This window comes from Lepisosteus oculatus, chromosome 1 (assembly GCF_040954835.1).
Source record: "Lepisosteus oculatus isolate fLepOcu1 chromosome 1, fLepOcu1.hap2, whole genome shotgun sequence".
Classification (NCBI taxonomy): Eukaryota; Metazoa; Chordata; class Actinopteri; order Semionotiformes; family Lepisosteidae; genus Lepisosteus; species Lepisosteus oculatus.
Genome location: NC_090696.1, coordinates 27,611,646 through 27,637,524, shown reverse-complemented (window position 1 = coordinate 27,637,524; position 25,879 = coordinate 27,611,646). Strand labels below are relative to the sequence as shown.

Sequence of the window (25,879 nt, the reverse complement as noted above, 5' to 3'; positions counted from 1 at the left end):
TATTCTGTAAATGTCACAGTGGGTCTGATAATCTCAGCTTTGCTTATTTTAATACAATTTCAAAGGAACCAGTACCTGTAAACAGCAAATAAATAAAACACCGGGTTACAGGATTAAATGGTGGCTGGCTCATAGCGGAACATTTCACCAGAAACCACCAGGGGAAGAGCAGAACCTCAAGGGACACTGGTCTCCAAGAAACCATGGACTGAAGCTTAAAATCACAATAACATTCCACAGATTCCTTTCTCTTCATGCCAAAGCATTTCAGTGCTACCTAGAGAGATGGCGTGGGCTTGTTTTACATGGTGCTTCTTAAGCTTTGTCCCGTACTAACGGTAGTGCTTTAACATTCGGTACTTTCATATTAATGTGACCCCGAGGTTACAGAAGACATGCCAAAGGAGTTTCCCTGAAACTAGTGGTTACCCTTCACCAAGCCTGAAACAGAGACAACAGAAAATAGCAATGATCAGTTTTCTACTTTGATGGACACAACTAAAAGTTGGAAAACAAACCCCAATGGGTTTTCAGTGATTAGGTTTAGTAAAGTGTATAGTCCTCTAGTCAAATTATAAATAGAAACACTCTGTAAATGATGAAGGGTTAGTCCACTGTACAGATGGTCGTGCTTGACACTTGAACTATGTTTCGATTAACAACCTAATTCACTGACATTCAAAACATGTTATACTTTTATATATTTGTTTTATCATCAATTCGGATCTCTACGTACGTTGAAATACCCTCCCCCTCTTTTCATGAGTAAAGTGCCTCTTCGCAGCGGGGAGCCGAGTTATTACAGGGGTGTGCTATCTTTGAAGTACTGTAAACAGCTTGATCTCTTGATTCGACCATTTTCTCATTGCATTGCGTGAGCTGATATGTGCGCTTCTCATATTGTTGTGTTTACCCTGATACTGTAAACAGATACACAACTAGTCATCAGTTTGGTTTTAGATAGCGTACATAATTTGCTTAGATTTTTTTCCATATTGTCCTATTTACCTGTATTAAATTCAGACATTCGTTTTTTCTTTAGTTTATGGTATTGCATGATTCGAGTTTTATGAGAAACTACATCAACCTTAAAACAAACGAAACAGGAATGAAGTTAGAAATTATATTACTACACACAACAGGTAATACAAAGTATAGGATACATGGCTTAGGCCGTATTTATGGTGCCTTTAACATTTATTAGATTTGCGTTTTCCAGTCCTCCGGAGAACTGGTCTTTCTTGATACAAAACTGGATGAATCTAGGGTTAATTTACAAGAATCAAAGTGCTTCCAAGAGAAAATACACCAACTACACAATGGAAATTCAGTGTGTTTATTTGTTAAAGAGAAATATACTGTATACCCAAATATGGGTTTGGTTATCGTATTACAACTTATTACTGCATCGCCCTATTGTAATTGTTTTTGTTTAATACACCTCTACATATGCACTGTTATTTTTTACAGTTTAACGACTGTTTCGTGGATAAGTCGCCTTGAATAAAGGCGTCTGCTAAAAAAAGGTTTATTGTTATTACTAGTAATAATAACACGCCTTTTAAAATTTAATGTCAAAAAGCGTTCCTTTTCCTAACATATGTAAGTATGTTGTTAGGAAAATGTATTAAAAATGTTTTTAGAGTAAGGAAAAATGACGGCTACAGCTGTGAATGGTAAGACGGGGTTTTATTTACATACTGTAGATGTTGAATCAAGTAACCTTCCATACATGGTAAGCCAACATCCTTTTGTTGAAATTTCGCAGTTCCCACAAAGAGCTACCTTCCCTCCGTGTGTATCAGCGTTCATATTACACAGTGATCCATAGAAATGCAAGGCTGCATCCTGGTTACTGTAGTTCCATGCATTGGAGACCCACCAGGGCTCCAGCGGAGCATGTAGCTGCGTAACTCACGAAACTGAATTCGCGACGTCTAATTGTCATGCAGAAATCCTTATCGTTAGCACGGCCGTTCAGCTAGTTTCTATAGGATCACTGAACTAAGAAGACTTTGCCAGTAGCTCTCCCACGACTTCAAAATCACAAGGAACTACAAGTCCCACAACGTAGCGCTCCTTGCGTATTCCCTTTGCATTCACCCCCCTCCCTGAGAGGTTGAGTTTAAGGGAAAGACTGGCTTACGCGAGCGAATCGCTGCTCCTGACTGTCAATCAACCAGCCAACACAGGGAGCGAGAGACTGAAACTGGGAGGAAGGTCGGGGTGGGAAGAGAAATCCCAGGTGAAATTGCACCACACAGGCAGTGAAAAATAACAACGGGAGGAACTCTATTAAACCACGCTCCAGCTTAAAGTAGAGGGGTTTGTTTGGTCCGGAGACACAATACCACTCTTTCCCAGGACGTCAAACTTGGCGAGTTTCAGTACAGCCTGCAGTTTTGGAAAGAGAAAACACAGGTCACTTCTGTGTAGGAAGAAATCCTTCAGATAGGAGCAGCACAACACGCCGAATTGTACGGAATACTTCGGTGGAAAGCGGGAAAAGAAAGTTTTCGTCACGTATTTGTTCTTCAACGAAAGTGATCCAGTGGTTTGAATCAAGTTTCCCCCCCTCCACCTTCCAGTAAGAACTGAACAAGAGTCGTGTTTGGAATTTGAGAGTCGGGCAACCGTGGGGACAGAAACGCGAGGGAGGAGTGTCGGTATCTATCTTCCTATCTTAAATCGCAGTAACGATAGATAATAGCATATCCACAGTTGGAACTTCTGATTTTGCACACACGGCAAACTAGAATACTTTGTCTTGTTTTTCTTTAGTTGCTCGCTTGTTACGCCCGGAACAAACGTCTCCACGGCAAGGAAAAAGAGCGAGAGGATGAGCGGGGGAGATATCGTGTGTTCGGGCTGGCTGAGAAAGTCTCCGCCTGAGAAAAAGTTGAGACGTTACGTAAGTTAAAGCTACATTGCTTTTGCCTTAACGCTCTTCTGCTCTTAAATATGCACATGCCTCTTTTTCTTGTATTTTGTGGTAAGAGAATTCCTTGAACGCGTTAACCCTAAACAGCTGTTTTTCTTTCTTGGGAACTTGTGGCTGGTTGTGTTGTTAGAGGTACGTAAATGTGTTTCTTCGAAATCAGGTCAGCTGTTTACCCAGCTGAAAATGAGGTGCTGTTGTGTAATTTACACGTTTTCTACGTGGGGCTACTGGAGGTGAGACATTCCTCCTTCGTTTTTTTTGGGTCAGGTCTGTTACATCTACTATCCAGACACAAGTGGTTGCAGCGAAACGCAGATGGCACTTGGGCAGTGTTCAACAGTGTTTTCCCCTTGATAATTTAAATATTAGGGAGCTGTGCCTGCAGAATACCTAGGAGATTTTGCCTTCTGAGTTTTGCGTTGCTGCTGCTTTTAGGATTTCGGACTTCACGTAGTCGTGCATTTTTTTTATCCCTGCGCTCACAGACATCGGTAGAAATGATTACTTAAGTGATTTTCAGCGCAGAAAATGACTTGAGCTTTTAACAAAATTAATGAAATACTGAACAAGCCAGGCGATTATACAATTCAGTTGTAGTTGTTTTGCTGGATAAGTGCATATAATTCTGCAATTTTTACACGAACCACCTTTATGATGTTGGATAGGACTTTGGGATTCAATGTAACGTAGTTCTCAGAGCATGGGAGCGCAGAGGTCACACAGCAACTGGACAAAGCTGTTGAAGTTGCTATATATATTGTCCAGTTTCTCTCAGGGTGTTGTTTGTGCACGTCTGTGATGACACTATGTGTGTGGTGTATATAGTTTATTTTTGTTTCCAGATTACTTGATTCTTCAAAGGGATTTCATTTTCCCCGCTCTTATCCACTGAACATCTGTTTAAATATCCAGTCAGATGTAGTTAGTCTTCATCTGTAACTTCAAAGCATGATTTCGCAAGCTGAAGGGAATAGTGAAAAAAATCGCCTTATATATTCAATTTGAGTTAAATTAAGGAATTCTTGCATTAAAACCGTTTAAAAGGCTGAGTGATGGTTTAATGAGTAATTATGAAACACCACTTAATCTTTAAAGGTATTTCGAGTACCCCATTTTGAGCCATATTTAAAATGTAATTTTTTAAACTTAATATATTATTGTAAACTGAAACAGTTTTTGTTTCATAATACAAAACGTTTCGTAATCCCGAACACTCTTAATAAGCGGTAAATGAGGGCTCAGACCACATCGTGTCGCTTAATAGAAATCTTTTTTCGTGTTCTTATGTGGAGTCAAAACAGTTTCGCTAATGTACATCTATCCTGCCAGTTTGACGTTTTGAAATAACAGTTGAAGTAGCGCAACTGTTTATTAGGAACGTGATCTTTAGCCCAGCAGATAGACTGAATTTTTATCTGTTTCACTTCCCTTTCTGTTGCTTTTGACTCTTCTTAAATGTTTGATGAAAGAACAAAATCTGCAGGGATGTGTTCATGAAAACTAATTTCCTCACTTCCTGAATTGTGATCACGTCAGGCAGTCTGCCATCTTAATCCTACAATACGCGTTCTTGAACAGGGTCAGAAAGAGGTAAAGCACTTGAACATCACTTGTACGAATGTATTCAGAAACCGTTGGCGAAGTCTAGTTATAAAGTAAATGAAGAACTAGTCAAGCATGGGAAAAAGAAACCAAAGACTACAGATCATGATTAATGATTTATGTATAAACTATTCATAAACATATGACAAGGAAACCATTGAACTGAGCTTTTAAATTTAGCAGAACAGACACCTTACTGTAGAGCCTCTTGTGATTCTTAGTCTGTTCCCGATGACACTTCCTAGCTGTGTGATGGGGAAAATACAAGCTAATCTTTGTGCGAGACTCCAAAGCAGATCAATGAATTGTTGCTTGCACTTAAACGCGCTACATCTGTAGTGTTTGAAACCTTTCTCTTTTCTTGAGGCATTTGAATTACCCTACAGCTATTGAGAGATTTTATCTTTTCTCTAGTGTAACACGGTATGCATCCCTACCACAATATTTTAATTGCCTATTGTGTTAATATACAATTAATATGTATGTATAAATTAAATGAAAGCAGTAAAGATAACATGTAAATGCTTTGTGTTGTTAATCCTCGTAGTTAGTTTGTGGGCAGGAGCATGGTTTCTTTCACCTCATACATTCTGTAGAGGCTGCAGACAAGAATGTTTGGCTTCAATTTGTGCCATTATCTCAGCTTTTGGGCTTTTAAAGCAAATTATTTTTTGAATAGGTATTCAACAAAAAATGTATTTTTCTGGTATAATGCCATATGTCTCTCTTGACGTGTTCCAAAACTAGCAGCTTACATCAAAACATCAAGAAAATGTAATAAAATCCATATTCCCATCAAGACAGCTGCTCAAGACATGATCTTTTTTCATAAGCAGTCATCCTTAATCTGTAATGAAATCAGCTTTTCCTGACGGAGCCTTCAGTGATTCCTATTTTCTGTGTCGAAACAAACCTCAGTATTGAACTATTGTATTTTTTGCTTGTGCAGTGATTTTCAGTTTTGTTGAATCCTCATTGTAGTCAGTTGTGCTTTAATATATGGTCATTTGGCAGAAGGTTATATGGATTGGAACACATTTAATTGGATAGATTGTGAATTATATTAAATTAAGAAGAAAGTGGTGGTATTGAAGTTCCTGTATGTGTTCTGGTTGTTAAATATTAAAGTCTGCAGTCTAATGAATTGAATTGGCTCCTGGCATTTTGTAGATACAATTAGTGAACAAGAAATGGAAACAACTGGGAAAATGTGGGGCAGCAGGTATATTGAAAGCACAGGCTTCCACAAAGAGGTGGCTCATGTGTTAAATAAGGAATTAACTAAGGGTCCTGTGTAAAATGCTGGACAGTCCTGGTTGCCTATAATTATAGCTAGAATGGCTGCAGGAGGAGACCTCAGTGACTGTGAAAGAGGGGTGTTTGTTGGGGTATGTTTGACAGAAGCTTTAATGTCCAAGATAACTTTCTCATCTTTCTGATGGTTGACGATATTGGTGCGTGGGTCGGCTTTTTTTTAACCCGCACCTGCCAGCGCTTGTGAGAAACGAGCCAGCGGTGTCTAAGGTGATGTCAGCATGGACCCCAAGGGAAAGACATCCTCAAAGGGTAACAGTGGGTAAAAGTGAATTTTCCAGGATTGTTATATCTGTGCATTAATTCAAAGGGCAGGGCAAGACAGGCAAGCAACTGTAGAGGCACTGACTGAAAATTTCAACCTGGATCACCTGATCAACCTTTGATCAGTTTCATCAAAAACTCCACGGAGCAAGATGCCATAGTCAGGCTGCAGTGTACAAACTGCTCACCACACCAAATCACGCATGTTTTCAAATCCAGAGGCGCTAATAACACAGAGGAGAAATGCAGTCAGGTCAGATGAACCATCGTTCACCATGTTTGTAAAAACACACCAGTGTGGGGTCAGCCAAAATAACTCCACAGCCCTGATTGCCTGGTTCCAAGAGTGGAGGATTCTGGTGCTTCTGTAATGTAGTGAGGCACATTTTCCTCACAAGCTGTGAGTATGACACTGTGTGTCATATTCCTTTAAAAGGCAAGATCAAATCTAGTCACTGCTTAATGGCACTGAGTGATCATCTTCACCTCCTGTTGTAGCAGGTCTTTCCTGGCGGGGGCGGTGTCTTTCAGGATGGCACTGCCCCCATCCACAGAACGGGTGTGGTTGCCCGGTAGATTGATTAGCCTGACATTATTGTGATCCAAATGTCATGGCCTTCTCAGTCACCACAGCTGAACTCAGTTGAGCATTGACAGATATTCTGGAGTCACGATTGTGTGAACTAGATGTGATTTGCTGGACTTCTTTGTGGAACAATGGAACAACATCCCTCCTGCAGAATTGTAGTTGAAGGTAGCCTCAGCACATGCAGGTCTTACTGGCCACACACGGTGACCCCACACCCTGATAAGTGCTTTTACATTGGTACTTCAATTATTTTGTCCACTACCTGTGTGAATGCTGTATCTAGCGATTTCAATTGTCTGTCATCCTTGAAGATCTGAGTAAAGGTATCAGTTCCTTGGTCCACAATATATATCTTTTTATCTTTGGGATTCAAAAACTAACTCCAAGCACATGCACCTGATAGTATTAAATGACTTTAATACGGTAGCAAGTGTGTGTGTATTTCTGAACTTCAAAGAATGGCATCCAGAAGCACAGAATGGGATAGGGGCAGAAGAGGTGGGTATTGCATCCTAATGATGCTGTGTACTGGAACCATGTTTGTTGGGCAGAGGCACTTCATTAATACAGAGGGCAAAGTTCTCCTTGTTGAGCTGATTCAGGGAGCCTGGACTGAGGAAGGAACAGAAGTTAAAGCAGGACCCTGCTGTGTTTGCGAGATTGGTCACTGTGGAATCTGAGATTGGGCTTTGGGAAGTGCTGTGATCCTCATGCTGGCTATCCAGTATGTCATGTGTTTGGTGCTGCACTGGTTGTGCTGGTTTCACAAGGGAGAGAAGAATTTCTTATTGAACAGAGAGTTGCCTTGGCTGACCATTGTGTTTGGACTGTTCCTGTGACACTTCATGTAAAATCCAATGTGTTTGTATTTTTTGTAGTTGTATGACCAGGTACAGGCCTTTCCAGATTAAAATAGAAATTGGGGATTAAGGATGGTCATATTTGGCTTGTGGAAGAAGTCCTGTGTGGGAGGGTTGTTTGCCTGTAGAAAATATGTCTATGTTGACTTCTCTTTTGCTCTTCTTCCCAATTAACCCATTTATACATTTTTTGATTAAAAAAACTACAGGAAGGTGTTCTTCTGTTGCACCTGTTTTTGCAAAATAAGCAGTCCTTCCCTCACCATTCCTCTTACTCAGCCTGGCCCTTATTTTGTGGACAGAACTGAGCATTGTGTGAGTTTATCTAAAGAGGACCTGATTTGTGTCAAAATGTTTTTAGTCTTTCATTTCTGAAAACATCAGTTTTTCAGTGTGTTATTTTTTTATTGCTGCAGGAGAGGACAAAGAGGAAAAAATAAGCTTTCTTGGAATTTGTTTTGGTCCAGAAAATTGATTTAATCCAAAGAAACAATCAAGCTTATGACATTGCAGACTCCATACGCAAATGAAAACCGCAGCGGAATCATAGACGCACAGTTTGTTTGCTTAACTGTTAATGCATTTCGTCATAGTATTAGCTGTGTGTAATTCATCACAGGCCTCTTGCTGTGTAATCAGTAAGAAGATGCCTAGGGAATATATGTGAGCTGCTGCCTATATTAAGGTGCCAACAGCCTGGAGCACACTTGCAATGGATCAGCATGGGATTTAAAAGACAAGGCAGTGAGAAACATGCTTCTTTCCTCCTGTCTACTTAAATCTTAAATCTGAGTGCTGTGCCCCAAAGTGGATACCCTTGCTTTAAAGAAGTAGGAAGTTGATCTAAAAGAATGTTGTTAGTTTACCCTTTTCACTGCTCTTAATATACAGTACTGTATAAAGTTGCATAATTTACTTGATTGTTGGCTGTAATTTATTTTTTATCGCTGTGGCCTTTTGATATTGGCCAGATCTGCTCATTCATGTTCCCTCGACGTGCATGATATACGGATGAGGTTGCTATTTTCTTGTCTTCTGTATTAACCCAGTAGGGGAAAACTATTCTTGCTGAAGCATTCCTGCTCTGTAGATATGTAACCTATGACCAGACTTCAGTTCTAGGGTATTTGCAAATGTTTGCTATATAATCAGAGACTTAAGAAAGAATTGGTTAATTATTCTTTAAGTGTATAATTGGAGAAAAGTTGATCTTTCTCAGTGTTGTCCAAACATTGATACAACCTGGAAGATTGTCTGTAAGGACAGATCCACTGAGTGCTAATGGCAGGTTTGGGTTCAGATCCAAATCATGTTTTATGCCAACATGTTGGAGAGTCTGGAGTGCTGTTACCCCTGAGATGAAAACTTAGGAGTGAATTAAAGTTACCAGTTTAGGCTAAAACAGTGTCCAATTAATTTTTGAACAGCATCCCAGGCTGTAAAATCTGAGCCTGAGCCGCTGTAAAACAGTGAGCCTGGTAAAATAAAGGCTGGCCTTGGGAAAAACAAAACGTCTATCTTGTGTGACTTTTCTGTCATGAAAGCTATGGGAACAGCAGTTTGAACAGAGCACTGAGGTTGTGGATGCAATTAAGTCTGGCAGTTCTGGATTCACAAGAACTTTCTTATAGCGGTACAACAAAGTTATGCTGTATCTTTTAGTAAAGACCAGAAAATTAAAGCTGATTTTTTCAAATGTTTTAGATTTTAAAAGCTGAAATTCTGTTTCAGGTGCAGGGAATGGAAAAACAATGAAACACAAGAGTGACTATGTATTCCCTTTCTTAACAAGACCTCGTTATGCCAAACTTCTAATAAAGTATTTTAGCTCAGGAAGGGTTTTGTAGCCATGAAAGAAACCCTGAAGCGTAGATGGCAGTAACAAAAAAAGCCTTGGAACTGGGCTGTTTCATGTAGTACTTTTATATTTGCTTAAAAAACCCACTTATTTTAAAACTTAAAATTGACACCAGTTAACACAACAACTGAAGAGCAAATGCATTCAAGCTTAATTTAAGATGTCGCAGTAGGTAGCCAATCTTTATGTCGTGATGGCAGAAGAAGTTGGTGAAAATATACAGGAGAGCATTCCTTCTCCAGAGCACTCATTCACTTGTTTCTAATCTAGCTTCAGCACCCTGCACATGTGACATTCTGATTGGTTCCAGACAAACGCAAGTGTAACCATTCTGGGCAAAGTTTGGGACAGGGTGGGGTGTGGGGGGGGAGGACTCACTGCCTCTGATTGGTTGAGGTCAAGGCTAAAGTTGTTAAGCTCTTTCAATCAGTGCTGTTTACAGGCAGCTTTTCAGCTGCTGGAGTGTTGACTCAGCTTTTCTGCCGGTTTGCCCTCATGCTGCCTGCTGAGATGTAACACTTAGCCGAGCCTCTCAGAAAGCTCCGCGGTTCAGGTCGCTTGTCCTTTCAGAATTGTTCCTTTTACAACTGGGCCATGGTCTCATGGCAGGGCTAACTGTGGCTGCGCTGTATTGAAGCGAATCTTGCCATGCTGAGCTGTGTCGCTCTGTGCCGATGTAGAACCCCTGTCAGGAATCAGGGAGGTGGACAGCTGGACTAGTGTTCACTTATAGGAGATTGTTTTGCTGCTTCTTCTGTCAAGTTTACCATCGTACCACCGTAAAACCTCTTCTCAGTGTTACTGGTGGGATCTTGTGATTCGTATGACACACTTTCTCAAAGTGTTTTGGAGTGTCGACTCCGGATTTACATTGCGGGTTTATGTTTTTCATTGACTCTGCGTTTTTTTTAACTTTGCTTCATTTCCTAGTCTGCCCAACTTCCTCTTTTAAGCTTGGACTCATCATTCACAGTTCCAATTAACTTAAATGCATAGATTGAAATTTCTGCTGACACAGCCATTCGCAGTGTAGGCATCTCAATCTGACCAAGTGAAAAGAGTGGTATGTCGCAATTTTTAGGGTTTTTTTTTTGGGGGGGGGGACTTCAGGGTGGACAGAGTGCTCAGAGATGGAATAGTTCCTGGTTTTGACTGTTGGCAAGTTTCAGAATGTCTAGATCACTGCATTGCACCACGTTCATTATACATGACAGAACGTCCGCTAGCCCTAAAACCCGTCTATCAGATGATAAAGCCCTTTTTGGAGCTCATGACTGTATTGGTTCTGATTTCATATTTCTTCAGCTTTTCTGAGTCAAAGAACAGTACGGCAGCATGATTTTTTGTCTATTTTTTTCTGCAAAATAAAATGACAGTAAGTACTGCTCTCAGAAATTTCTAGTAAGCCTGAGGCCTTGCTGTGTTTCCTGCAGATCTTTCCAGGATTGAAGAAGAAATAAAAGCCTGTTCTGTTCAGGAGAGCGCCAGTGGAGACAGCCGTCACGTGGAGAATTACAGATATCTGAACTGTATCTCCCACATTGTTTAATATATTCTGTTATTTAGAACTCACAGTAGCAATGCATTACATTGTGTTATGTAGTGTATTATATTGTATTATAAATGTTTAAACAACTTGAGGCATTTCACAAGGCTTTTGTTTTTATCATTTTTTTAAATTCCTAGAAACAGGAAAGCTTTATGGGAGTGACTTTTCATTTACTTGTTCGGTTATTTATTTAAAAAGGTGCTTTTGTTTTTCTTATCCAAACTAATGTGTAATCTTGCAATTCAAGTTGGGCATCCAGCCAGATCTGAGCAGGATGTTTCTTCTGAAATCCGTGAGTGACGTAAGAAAATAGAGACTCAGTTTTTCCAAATTCCCGATTTGCTTTAACTTCAAAGTTAAATTATTTTAGTCTAGCTTTTTTTTGTATCTAGAATCTGTAGTGGTTGTGTCTCTACTGTTCATGAGCACGTAAGACAGGTCTCTCATGGAGGAGGCCATTAGAAGCTGGTTTGGTTGTTTGCAGCTGACCGATATGAGGAGCTCAAGATGTTCCTTGAAAGAAGCCAAGGTACCTACTTGAAGAAAGTAGCTGGTTCTAGACTCCCAAAACCCGCTGAGTAATGGAGTGCCTCCTGTTCAGTTGAAATATAATGTTTCACTTTTGATTCTGAAGAAGTCCATTGGATTGATGTTGTCGGCGCTTTTGAGCATTCTGAATACTTAAATGAGGTCCCCTCGTTGTCCTCTCTGGTCAACACCAAAAATATGCAGTTCCTTTAGCCTGTCAGACTAAGGTATCTCTTTGAAATGTATCTGGTTGCTCCTCTTTGGATTGATTCTTTTTACAAGGTGATCTAACTTATCAGGTCTTCGTACATGCATTGTGCAATTCTAATATAATATATTTTGATTAGAATTCCACATTTTACCCGTAAATTCCTATATTGTGTTTACCATTTTTAAGTTTCCACATATGATTATTAAGACGAATAAGAGTAGACATCCTTGTCATCCCTTGGGTACTCCACGAATTATCACCCCAGTCTGAGCATTCTCCGCTTATCTGTGTTCATTTTCTATCCATTAACTACTTCTCGATACCAGAACCTACTCTCTGGATGCCAGCTGTTCAAAGATATTGACAGTTTGTTTTATTAGGAGCTTGATCAAAATCCTTGTGACAATCTAGATATGTCTTGTGTGTCCATGTTTGCATTCAGATTTTGAAAGAATTCATTGCAACTTCCCTATTTATGAATGGATGCAACATTAGTAATTTTCCAGGGGTTATACCTTCGCCCTAACTGACCATTAGAAGACGTTTATGATGTTCATGTCAATGAATTGAAATGACTTATTATATAGTATAGTTGGTAGAATGCTGTAAGACTAGAGATTTCTTTCTCAGTTCAGCTGATTGTTGTTTGCTCTCCTCAGAAAGAGCTCTGTTGCTGAAGCAGCTCAAAGGTAGATGCTCTCAGAACAGATTTGGACATTTTTAGGTAATCCTTCTTGTGTTGTTTATTCTTCAGAAAGCTTGGTCTTTAAATTATCATGGCCACTATGTGACTTTTTTCTAGTCTGTTGTCCCCAGTGTTCACTTCAGCAATAGTAGTGAAAGTAAAAATACAAGGGGATAAGATTAAGTTTCTTAAATACACATGATTGCTCAATAGGAAGCAACACAACAATCCCAATTAGGAAATACATGAAATCTACTTATAAACAGGAGGCAAGGAATATTTATCAAGAAGTCCCCCAAAAAAAAACAAGTCCGTTGTTTAGTTGCATTGTACTGTGCTTGCATAATCCCTTATACTTTATTTTGGAGTTCCTGAAGAATGCATTGTAAAACAGCCCATTTACAATGGTGCTTGTAGAATTCTGCTAACACTCGAAATGGAAAATGCATTTGCAGTTAATAATTTAGCGCCCATTATATATTAAATACAGCATGAAAATTTAATGTTAGTTCTCCGGCAAGGGATATTATTTTTTGTGTTTTCAGGCATCCTGACTGATGATCTCTGTGCTAGATTATATCATTCTGTTTTGATATCCTGCCTGAGTACTTTATTCCTTCATATGTTACTCATGTTGGTTTAAGTTGTGGACTTTGCTTCTGAAAATTCTCAAGCCAAATTTAATCAAAAAGACAGAATTCCCTGGCTATTTCCCTTGTTGTTTGTTTAGTTTTTTGGACATCTTTAAAGGATTTCAGAACAGCTTTGGGATTTTGTGAACAAGCAAACTACTTAGTGTGATTCTCAATTTTGTAAATGATCATAGCTTGGCTTGTAATTCAGTGAAGTGAAATCACTGAGACGTAATGCTCAGAGTCAGCTATTCACTTGGGAACAGAAACACTCATTGATATTTTTTGTTCTCTAAATTACTGTAGTTCCCAGGATGCCTTAATTACTGCCCTCAACATAAGCTGTCCCCTCATATAACAAAACATCCCAGACTTGTATGAGATCAGAGCACTGCATCTCTGGGTCAGAGCTCTAAAAGCTCTCATTGCATTCACCTGAAACACTTAATCCCAAATCTTTTGGAAAGACGGTCTTTGTTCCAAGAAATTCAGGTAATTGGAGTTTGTTTGATGGGTGCAGAGTTCAAAACAAATCGAACTAGCCAAACCCCAATGAGGGTCATGGTTCATAGTGAGATTTCAAGTTTTTAAAATTCTGAAAGAATGAAATTCTGTCTTAAAGTGGAACTGCAGATACAGTTTCTCAGACCGATTATTAAATCTTGGGAACAAAATAAATTTATTGACGGTATCACAAACTTCTACAAATTCTGAATTAAGCAAAAAATCATGAACTTTGTGAAAGTACTGTAAGGTCTCCGTGTTGTTGCAAGCCCCTGGTCTCGCCAATGGCGAGATCAAGAACTCCCACGAATTGGGGCGTGAAGTGGCCCTTCCTGCTCACTAGTCACATGATGACAATGTAATGTGATGTACGAGTGAATAACTACAGGTTGTGCTGCAGACGTTTCACTGCAGAACTGTTCCGACGTGATCCGCTTGAATCAGCGAACAAGTAGTGTTTGTCGGCAGAAATGACTCGGAAGTCAAGAGCAGTATTTCTTTTGGACTAAAAGAGATGTATTCACAAGCCTGTTTGTAATGGAGCTATGTAATAGAGCTGCTTCACTTCACAAAAAGTTTGGTTGCCTTGTTCCGAAACGCCGAATGCGATGCTGCACATACATGGACATTTTGTCTATTTTGTGATGTAAATTGGAGGTTTTACACGTTGCTTTGTGCAACTTACTTTCATTGTGGTTTGAAATGCACTCAGCAATGCAGATTCCTTCTAACCCCTAAATATAAAGATGGTGTGGCAGTTCTTCTTTAAATGACTTTGTAGGAGGCTGTTTTTCATGATTTGCTTTGAACTGTTAATGCTTCAAATTATCAGGTGAAAATGCCATTTCGGCATCATCATTATCAGGTGAAAATGAGTTTAGTTTCCATGTCTTATTTTTATCTTAGAACATTACAAGGAATAATTGATTTTCATCATAGCACTGTATAATTGGTTTTCATCTCGGCATGTGACACTTCCTGAGTTACTTACTGTGAAACTGTATTTGCATTGTTTGGTCATATTCTCTGCAGAACAAAAAGTTTGATTATGAATGTCAGCAGGTCAATTCATTTAAAACAGGTTGACAAGTATTTTCTTTTTCCTTTAGTTTCTTCAGAGCTCGTTTCGGAATTGGGTGCAGACAATCACAGATTGTGCAGGCGTGCTCCAGAATTGTGGTGTTGGCTGTGGTAACCTCCCTTCAGCTGTGTCTGTAGATGTTGAAACAGCATGGCTGGAACTGGGCAGGGCACAGGTAGTGAGAATCCTCAGCTTGCTATACTTCGGGTTCTTGGCTGAATGCTTTCTAGACTGTCATCAGCAAAACCCATGTCAGTCCTCGGTATCGGGCAAATACACTGCAAAAATGGAAGCCTCACAGCCCAGCTCTCTGAAGAGGCGTGTGTTTACTCCCCCTAAAAATTGACTGGCATTTCAAATGGTGGGAAAGGGAACAGAACACACTCTGGTTCTACGCGCTCAGAGAAGCACTGCAGCCTTGGAAGAAGGAAGGAATGATTCTGCAGCAAGATAGGGAGAGTTCTCAGGTTTTAGTTTTCTTAGCCAAAACAGAGAGAAGAGTTTAAATTGAACTTTCAAATTTTGTGGCTGAAAGTAAGGGAATATTGACATGGGCCCTCAGAAGCAAAGCAATGTTTGTGAGAAAGTTAGAGTGTAAACTAATGTTGGTGACGCTTGAATTGACTCTGTGTAATTTAATGGGCAAGCAGTAATCGCATAATAAGGCTGTTTACATGGTATGTGAATTACACTGTTCACTTAACGGAAGCGATTGAGGCACATTCTTGACTTTAGATTGTGAGGAAAGTGAATGGAGAAATTGAAGCATCATGACAGCATGACATTTTATTTTTAAAAAGTCTGAGCTTTTAAAACACTTTCACCTAAGGAGCTGCTACAAGTCTTGATTTCAATACAAATAAAGAGCCGATGGGTTAATACTTCTGTACGTTTTGTCCTTTACAGCTGTTGTTGAAAATGTTTATGTAAAAATGGAATGAAAGGTACATATTACAGTATTTTTCAAGTATTGTGGAACACTTTACTGTGTTAAACTACTGAGCCTAGCAAGCACTGGTTTGTAAATGATTGCTTGTCTTGTTTTTTTTTCTTCTGCAAACGTTTCTAGACAGATGTATTTTAGAATAAATGGGTCTATTTATTGAAACGTATAACTGGAAGGGCTTGCTTAGGGGAATGTTTCTTGGCAATACTGTGATTAGTGAAAGTTGAAGATAGTGTGCTTCTCCCTCTATCTTAAAAGCCTCAAGGCTTAGACCATGCAAACTGATGTAAGCAATGTACACAACGGGTCTTGAAAATTTCAAAAACAAATTGAGAGATCCATTAACTTGTAAAACGACAAAAACCTATTTCACAGGCACAAGATAAATGCCTTGTCAAAACCTTCAACATATGCAAATACTTTTATGTTTTGCACCGAGGGCAGTTAGCTTGATTTGACAGAACCTGTGTGATTTAAATAACAATTGGAGAGATTTGCCTGCTCTGGATTATTTGCATGCCGATTCAGTTTTCCCAGTCTGATCATCCTGCTGTGGCTCTCAGTGTGGGAGACGTTTGCTCTTCCTTGGTTTGTTTTCACTGGTGTAATAGCCTGTATTTAGGATTCCAGTGGCTGCGATGAGTCTTGCACTAGTAAGAATATACAGAGAGTCCCTGTGAGGCTGTGAGCTCAGGATGGCAGGGCCCCAGGTCTGGGGAGATTTACACTGCAATTATTCTTGCTAGAATGGGAATACTTTTAGGTAAATACTTTTCTTCACAAGAAGAAAGCGTCAAATGTGCGCCTCAGAGTTTTCCTTTTAAAAGCTGACTTAAGTGAAGTTTTAACTCTTGAAGAATATTAAAATTATGTTTGAGCAAAGCAGGACAAACTTGCACAGTGGTAGCCTTTGTTTGGTATGTTCTGTTCACATGTTTGCTTTAGTTTATGGTTGGTGAAATGCTGGCTGTAAAAAAATGACAACTTTTTATTTAGAATGAAGTTTATGATCTTGTTGTTCAAGGACAAATTAAATGTATATGTACATTTACGGGACACTGTTGCTGAGTAATACCGGCCTTTCCAGTGCAAAAGCTACATCCATTGCAAGGATTTGGCACATCCAGTTCTTTAGTTATTTGATTAAGTGCTACTTAGCTCAAACATATAATTTAGAAGCAGTTTTTGCCAAAGAGCTGCACTGGAATGGATTGGAATCTCTGCTATTTGAGTACCTCTGGTATTGAATTTCAGCAATCTGCAGCACTCAGCTGTACAGTTACTCTTTCATATGGGCTGTATTGTCATTTAGCTTTAGTATGGCATTTTCTAAGTTTATTTTTGAAGTGTTAGGTTTTAAATTACAGAATAAAATATTAAATGTACTCTTCTGTTCCATCTAATTTACACAGTCTAATACTTTAACTGGATTATCGAGTTCTCTTTAAGCAGAATAATATTAGTGTTTCTTTGTTTAGGCTAATTTGTAAGCAGGTATTTCTTAACCATAGATTCTTTTGATACTGGATATATACAGGTAGCTTTTTTTCCTCTTTAAATATAAAGCCTTATTGTGCTTAATCTTTTAGCGTATATTTTGGTGTGCAACTGTAAATTCTGAAAACTGCATGTTTGACACTGTGATCTAGCCCTGATGTTTTTAATCCTGTGGACTGAAGGTCTCACGGATATGATGCTGTATTTTTTCCCCAATTTGGTCATGAGCTTTCCATTTCTTCTACATTTCTGTCTTTTATGGTAAAACTACAGCTACAGTTCTGCATGTCTATAGTCATGATTTCTGAGTGAAGTCAGGCATGCTTTGTCCTGATGCTTTTAGGAGAGAAAACGCAAATTGTCAATAAACAAATGTATAAATTACCTGTCGCCGTGACCATTTTTCATCTTCTTGGCTTTTACTGTTTATTGTTTGTACTGATAGACACTTTGATACACCCAGGGGTGGGGTGCCATAACTGGATCATTACAATAGGAGGTCTAGGTAAAACAAACACACAAACACAGCCATAAAGGTAACCGTTTGCTCTTTATTTGTAGTGTGGGGGAAACAAACCAAAACCACAAAACAGAACCTCAGGTCCTCTTTGAGCTTTTTAAATGCACTTCTTGAAGTTTCTGAAGATAAACAGCTGGCCAGCTAAGATGTTTATTGGCTTCTTTCTGAAGCCAAAAACTTTCCCTCCTGAACATTCAAACCATTAAAAAAAAAAACTCTTCCCACTCTTCTAAAGCAAAGTTCCCAAAACTCAACATGCACTTCCACAGTCCCAGGGTCCCCGCTCTGTCGTTTCCTTCTCTCTTCTCATGCCAGTGCAGAGCATTAGCAGAGGATCTGCTCTCTCTCTGGACGGCAGACAATGACTGGCAGCTGGAAGCCTCTGCTTCCTGTTTATTTAAATGCCACCTGACTGATTATCTTTCGCCAAACGGGTCAGTTTACTGGGCCAGTCATTCCCTGGAGCATTCTGGGGGATGCAGTAAAGAGGAGCCGCCGTCTTGCTTGAACCTGTCATCCTGCCACAGCAGTAACAATACAATAACATTGTTCTCATTGAGATGACTGGAAAGGCATGGCTCTCCCCTGGATGGGAAGACATCCCTTTGTGGTTTTACTTCCAGCAGTGCTGGTATCCATGTGTGTTTAAAGCTGTGATAAAGTGTCTTGCTCAGGGGAAAAGCAGTGTCGGCAGCAGGGACTGGAACCCACAACCCACCAGTTCTGAGTCCAGAGCCCTTGCCTCTACAGTGCTTTCCTCCCTCCCTTTCCTTTTGTGAAGAAGAGTTCAGATTTGCTGACGTGTGAAATGTTGCATCATTTGGGGATCGCTCTCATACAAGTCCCGAGTGGAAACAAATAAGATCACAAGAAGGGTTCGCGATTAGTGATTTAGTGAGTTGAGTAATGAATTGATCCAAGGACCTCATCCAGCCATTTGTTGAGAAATGCCAGGGTATGGTCATCAAAAACATGGCTGGGCTGGGTAGTGTGTTCCTTACTCCCCAATCCTCTGTTATAGATGCACTTCCACATGCAGTTTCCACTTGTAAGCTCTGGTTCATTTTGTCTGCTAAAGTTGTATGTTACGGTGCTGAAGATTCAGGGTGGTTGTTTCTTTAACAAAAGCAGGTCATCGGAGTGTTTTATTATGAGATTCCAATTGACGACAACAATTGGAATCTGAAGCTGACTTCTGAAGTTGATATTATTTTCCCTCCACAGCTTTATGCTTTTGCCAACAAATCAATGTGGTTCTCTGACACGGGCTTCTGTAATTCTTTTGTGATTTGTCCAGCATGCTTGTGTTATACCACTGCCAATTGACAGAGACAGCCAGAATTCATCTTTCAGACCACCATTTGTTGGCATGCACAAAGTTGTCATTTATGACGATAACCCCATTGCAGTTACGTAGCTCAGTGATATTTAGTCACAATGGTGCCATTCTAAGAGGGCCTGAATCAAGGCTGTGATTCAGGCAATGATGTGGTGGTAATGACGGGGTTTGCAGACTTTCCCTGATGCCCAGTTATGCTCACAAATAAATGTTGTATGAGAGTATTCATTACGAAGGTGATGTTTGGGCCCTGACTTCAGTTTGGCCAAGCTCCGGATTGGATTGATCACAGGTGTCCGAGTGGGCACCTAGAGCTGTGATGGTGGATGGGTGGACTCAGAATCTCCTTGGGGTGTCACACAGGAGACTCATTTCCTAGTTCTTTCTTTCATTAATAGATGTCATCTTTGCTTCCATAAAGTATTAGTTGGGTGGGGGTGTATGCACAGTTATGCAGCCAAGGTGTTGCAGGTTTTTTTAATTTCAATTAGTTTTCCTAGTAATTATCTATTTGTTTTTCTCTTGAATTTTGTTGATTGCAAGGTCACATTAAAGATGGAAAACTATCTGACATGATTTTTGGCTTTACATCACAAAAACCTGCAGTTTCAGTAATGGTGTGTAGACGTTGTCTGTCCACTGTATGTATATATATCCTCCTTCTGCCCTGACTACACTTGGGTTGTTGCTCCACGCAGGAATTTTGCTGAAGTTTCCGTAAGACTTCTGTTTTCTTGATGTTGCAAATTGCAGTGTAGGGTGGAATGGCTGTGCTCCCTAGAGCCCAAGAGGATCTGCAGTAGAGTTTCCTGTGAACCGCTAATGCTTAGCAGATGGCAGGCCAGCAAGCCCATGTTGTAGTTACACTGGGTGCTCTCATTTGCCCTCTTCTCTGAATGCATGGTAGACCTCCTTCGGTTGCACCACATTTCCTTTTAAATCCTTTTGAGCAGCACTCGAGCGCTTGGTTTAATTTCTGTTTGTTCTTTTTTTTTTGGTCAGGGTAGCATTTACAGCATTTCAGAATTCGGTTTTCTGTCTTGTGGTTCTTTTCATTTTATTTCCATGTGTTAAAATCGGCTTTGCTACGACCTGCTCACACCCATCACATCGGAACAAAAGATGTTAGTGTATTAATAACCCATGAGGACATAACAAATATGAATGTTTTGTATATGCTGAGTTATTCATTAACTCATAGGCTTTGAACATCATTACTATGAATTGCAGCATAAAGACGCGCAGTTATGTGTGCATAGAAAGTACTTAATGATTTAAAAGAACAAAATCTCTCAATACACAAACATTAAATGAGCGAAAGTACAAATCTAATGTTCATTTTTAATTCAGAGCAACCAAATAACAGGATTTGTACAAAAGGCTATGATAATGTAATGAAAGGAACTGAATTAACCACCCAAATATTGCTTTTACAGTCCAAATATTAGGCAAATATCACTTTCTTAATCAAAATTCCAGTGCTGTACTAAATTGAGTCTTAAATGTAGTACTTGATATTTTAATATAAAAAATAACACCCTGTTAGTGTTGTTTATTAAGAACGTCTCAGAGTAAATATGTAATAATATTAGAGGGTAGGGTGATGTGAAAAGTGCCATGTGTAGTGTGTACTGTAAGACTTACCCGGTTTTAATGGAAAAAACAAACCTTTTACAGTTTTGGTCTTTTGCTTAGAAATTCAGAAACGTCAATTATTTTTCATCCTGACCACCCAATTTGAAATCCCCTTTTGTGCGTTCTACACGTCTCGTTTCGTACCTGCTCACCCCGTGACCTCCTAAGGGAAGTGTCGGTGGACTCCTCGGCCAACAGCCTGTCTCCACACATCAGTGGGAACACAGCCCTGCACCAGAGTTTCGCTTGCAGCTGGCCTCAAGGGTTGCCAGCCTGTGGAGATAACTGACTATTCCCAGCCGTCTGGAGAGCCTGGATTCTGAGGAGATCCTGACCATTCCCAGCTGTATGGGGAACCTGACTATGCACCAGCCGTCTGGGGAACCTGAGTTCTGAGGAGATCCTGACTATGCCCAGCCGTCCGGGGAACCTGAGTTCTGAGGAGATTCTGACATTTACAGGAGCAAGCTGAATGAAGTGCCTTGTTCAAGATTAGTGCTTATTGGTTACTGTAATTGGGATTTGTACATATAACCTTCTGCTAATAGCTATGCCACCCATAAGTTTATGCCCATAGATAAAAATAATACATCTAACAGATATAAAAAAAGATCCATAATGTTTAAATGTTGCTTATAATTCCAGAGTCCCGCAGGGGAAAAAATATCCACACTTCGGCTACCTTTTATAAGTAGCACATTTATAAAAGGTACAAGGGCTTCTCATGTAATCTGCAGTGCAGCCCTGCTAAATTTTAAGATTTTGTACAATCCTGAATTAGTTTTGCCGCCACCTTTTGTTACTCATGCACTTGCTACAGTAAATGCATTGATTCTGAGAGAGCGCTCCTCAGATGAACAGGTCCTCCCCTGCTGGACTGTGAGCACAGTATTGCTGACGGTCTACCTCGGTTTGCCTCCCTCTGAAGATCCCCCGTGGTTTTGGGAAGGCAGGGCTGCAGACAAGCTGTGAAATACCGTCGGTGCCCCGTGTAATTTCTCAGGTTACTGCGAGACGGCCCCCCGTAATGGTTAGTTCTCTGCGTATTCATGACTTGGTAACTCCAGACCTCTGCTCTCGGTTGTAGTCCCTAGTGAGCTGCTACTGTACTTCTGTTGCTTCTCTTCTTTGCAGCCCCTCTATATTGCATTAGAGCTGAGCCATTGATATCACTAAGCTGGCCTGGAGCCAGAGAAGATAGTTAAAGAGGGAGGCACAGAGAGAGGGGGGGAAAGAGAAAGCTTTCCTCATTGCTGGGTATGTGACTGAGCTGCAGATGCTCGCTGCGAGGGCTGTGATACGGAACTGTGCTGCTCTGTGTGATGGGAACAGCAGTTGTGGCTCCTGCTCTTCTGCTGACCTCGTCATACCCTGGCTGAAGCCTTTTCTCCTGAGTTTTTCCCCCGTTTGTCTGTCCCCCTGCAATGGTCCAGCACACTGCTGCTCTGTGTTATTGCGGTGTCTGCTCCTGCTCGTCGTTATTGACCGCCTTTCAAGTTGTGAGAATTTGAGCTCTATTGGCAAATCAAGGTCAGTAGCTTCCTTTTTAATTTTTTTTTGCTTGCTTTTATTCCTGGCCCACAAGTCCAGAATGTAATCAACAGGAAAAGGTCATCTGCTGCTTCATCTCTGTTTGGTTGAAGAATTTCTAGTCTGCAGGTCTTCTCTCTTGAGCGCTGCAGATGGCCTTTGATGATGAAGATTAACACTGTGTTTTGTAAACCAGCTCTTTTCTACCCCTTTTCAGGTCTGTGGCCAGACGTAGCACTCAGGTAATGCCAACTGAGCATTGTTCCCCCCCCTGCTATCAGCCGGACAGACTCCATGGGTCCAGTGAACAGTATCTTTGGAAGGATTTGGCAGGGTTCAATAGCAGCAAATGTTCCTCTTTCCTGCATAACATAAGTATACCTCAATATGTGCTTCTTATTAGTATCTTCTGTCCTACCTAGTATTTAGCCTAGAACACCTAAGGAAAAATGTAGGGTATATCGAAGTCATTTGAAATCTTTTTACATTTCTTTTTTGATTTGATTTTATTTTGCAGGCTCCTTTTTTCTTCTTTGAGATTAGACTTAGTCTGTGTGATCTCAGCATTTAAAACTTAAAAAGGGAAGAATTAACCCCCCCCACCCCCCGGCTCCCGGTTCACCTTTTTTGATATTTTTTATATTTAAATGTTGAAGGCAGGCTTGTGGTAACGATCAGATCTTTAATAAGGGTCTTCAAATAATTACAAAGGTTTGCCACAGTCAAGAAAAACCACTGTAATTAACCATGACCAACCACTTCCCCAAAAAAAGCTTCTGAAGTGGTTTTCTGTTGTTTTTCATTTACAGCTTCAGGACAATTCTTGGTTATGGTTCCTAATCTCATACGTTAGGGGAAAATGAAAGATTAGAATGAATTTGGATGTGTCTGGTTGGGGTTAGCCTGAAGCGTAATCCAGTTCTTTTTTCTTGGTCTGTGATGGCATGAAACATTGTAGTAGTTGTGCAGACCGCAGAACTAAAAGAGCAATTGTTTGGTCTTGTCGGAGTGTTGAAGGGACACTTCAGTCATGTGAACGGAGTTGCTGTGCGAATGGAATGTGTTGAATTTAAAAGATGCTGCTTTGTCAAATGCATGTGACTAAGCGGGGCACAGATGGGTTACATACCACCCAGATGACCTTTTGCTGCACCTTGACCTCCGAAATCGCCAAAACGGCTTGCAAACGTTGACCACGAACATTGAAGTCCGTTCACTCCGGCCAGCCCAGCCTTTGTCTTGCTTCCCAGAAGCTTTGTCTTTTTCGGGGATCTTTCTTTGAGCTGCTCTTTAAACGCTATGGTGACAGACTTTAATCTGTAGCTAACCGTCAGTTCTCAAACACAAGACCAAATATATTTGCTTGTTTATTGGTCGGTATCTCTGAGAGTTTGTAATTTCTTGGCTTTTCCAATATGTAAAATAAATAAGATTTTTATGATACTTGTACTGTGTGCTTTTGATATTGATACCTGTATGTAAAAAACTGGTAAAGATCTATTGGAGGGAAAGCAAATAGCGGTTGGATATCTGCAAGTGTGAATTTCTTTTTTAACAAGTTATTGTACACTTATTTGAGTTGTATTTGATTAAAGCTGACGACTTGGAATAAATTGGCATTTTTCCTTGGTCATAGAAAGGTGGCACTTGAAAGGTGATGTATCAGTTGAAGATATTTGCATAACGTCTTGTGAATCTCTGGCATTAGCAATTAAGCTTGTGAGCAGGTGAAAGAGTAAATCTTAAGTCTACTGAGCTAAGTCTGTATCTGGGCAAAAGTGATTAGAAAATGGCTGAGTCCTACTGATAAGATTTAATACGATTAATGAGTCTGAGATTTTTTGGCTCAGAAGCATATTCAAAAAGCAAGGTTTTTCTTTATGGGTTAATAGTTGGATGTTTGTTTACAGTATTTAAGTAATGTGACAAGTCAGTATATGAAATGGACATACTTGAATCCAGTTATTGAGAGTGTCTCTTCCTCTCATCGGTGAACTGCTCATTGAAATGATAACATTTTGGGGGGTAAAAAACCAAGAAGCATCATTATTAGTAAGGTTTCATGATTTTAAGAGGTGTGAAGATGAGACTTGGCTTCACAGCACAACTGCAGTGAGTGTAACTTCATGGCTGAATTAGGGCTTAAGGGGTAAAATCTGTAATTGGTATTGAATGGGTCACAGTGTACATTATCGGTCAATTTAACTTTTCTTTCACTGTTTAGTATCCTAGATGGCAGGAAAGTGAGTGGCTACCAAAACAGGGCAGAGAAGAAAACTGTGCATATACTGGTAAAATTTTAATTTGAGTCTCAAAGTATGTAGAGGTAATGTGAGGACAGCACTATGGATGTGTCAGTGTTGTTGGCAAGTTTGGGTTGGTAATTACAGGTCTGTCTGACTCTTAAACTGTAAATCATTTGCTTAATGCAGTGTATAAAGAAAATATAAATAACAAGCCAGGAAACTCAGTTTATCTCCTGCTTCAGCAGAATATTTTAGAAATTCAGAGAATGTTTTTATCTGCTGTGGACATTTCCAAGTATTCTGGATTTTCTTGCTTTTTATAGCTTCTAATGAGCAATAAAACAAAAAACTTGAATGTGTCTTACTTTAGGTATTAAAGCAGGTATAATAGTTCTATTGCTTTTTGGACCCTTCTGTTGTATATTGTGAATGCTTATAACAATAAGAACCCTTTTCATCTTTTTTGGGGGGGGTTCTTTATTTTGTATTGGAAATCACAAACGGGTGAAATTTTTCAAACCCTGCTTTGTGTCGTGATGATGATGATGGAAATCCGATCTGCTTTCTGTTCAGTGTTGTAACCTCCCCAGCACCTCTTTCTGGGGCTGTGAGCACTGATATATCAGAGTGAACGGATTAGCCTCTTTAATATGGATACTTTAGCCCGTCAGGGGAGCCAGGATAATGATCCAGTAGTGTGGTTGAGCCTCTTTGTCAAACCGCAGGCTTATAGAGTAATAACATTTCATCTGCAGCAGGAGAAGCCCCAATATTTAGTGTTCAGCTAAAAGCTCTGCTGTTTCCTTTTAGTCCACCACTGTGGGAATGGAGGAGGACTATGAAAGTAGCAAATACAAAAGCTAAGCATAGTATTGTGCATTACAGGTGTTAAGACCATTTTCTGAGATCCAGCTCCTTTTTTTGAAAGTGTGCTCTGACTCCTCAGTGAAGTGAATGCAGGTGAGATGGTTTGTAAAAAAGGGAAAGTGTTGTTCCTCTAGATCAGATGATCTCCATGATCAGGCAGAGTAGATCCTTAGATCATGTGGAGCTTCAGAGACATGCTTGGCACTTTGTTCTCAAATGCAAAACATTCAGTTGTTATTCTTATAATTATTGTCGTTGAATGGTGGCATTTGAATTGCTTAAGATTTTGTGTTTAAGCATTTACAATAAGCAATAAGAAAAGGAAAGGCTGTTCTCCAAGGTTAGAACTGGATGTGTTGCTGCACACAAATGAGTGCTCTCCAGCCTAGTGGAAGGCCCTTAAACTCACAGCGTGCTCTTTCAGAAACAAAACAGGATGTCACAAGCAGCGTGTCAGAGGGCCTGCACATGTTTCTAAATGGGTCCAGCTATTTTTAATGTGGTGTGGCAACAACTTTCCAGCCCACATGGCTGCAGAGAGCTATAAAATGAAGTCATGGTTCTGGAGCTGCAGCTATTTGACTTGTAAGAATTAATGTGGTGTCCCTGGACAGAAACACACCTGACTGCAGCTGGTGGACTCTGAAAGTAGGCCCGTCTCTTAGAAAATAAAAGACACCT

General features: G+C 40.0%; 1 protein-coding gene across 7 annotated transcripts in view; it reads left to right on the top strand.

Moving 5' to 3' along the window:
* Window positions 1-2,141: 2,141 nt before the first annotated feature.
* Window positions 2,142-25,879, top strand: part of gab1 (GRB2-associated binding protein 1) — a 94,585-nt gene continuing 70,847 nt past the window's right edge. The window contains exons 1-2 of one of the 7 annotated variants that reach the window (XM_015344641.2): window positions 2,142-2,587; window positions 2,782-2,911. In XM_015344641.2, coding sequence (XP_015200127.2) covers window positions 2,840-2,911 — 72 coding nt within the window. In that variant the 5' untranslated portion in view covers window positions 2,142-2,587; window positions 2,782-2,839. Of the gene's footprint in view, window positions 2,667-2,781; window positions 2,912-10,782; window positions 10,804-25,879 lie in introns of those variants that run through there. The other 6 variants (XM_015344640.2, XM_015344638.2, XM_015344642.2 and 3 more) reach the window with 6 other exon arrangements.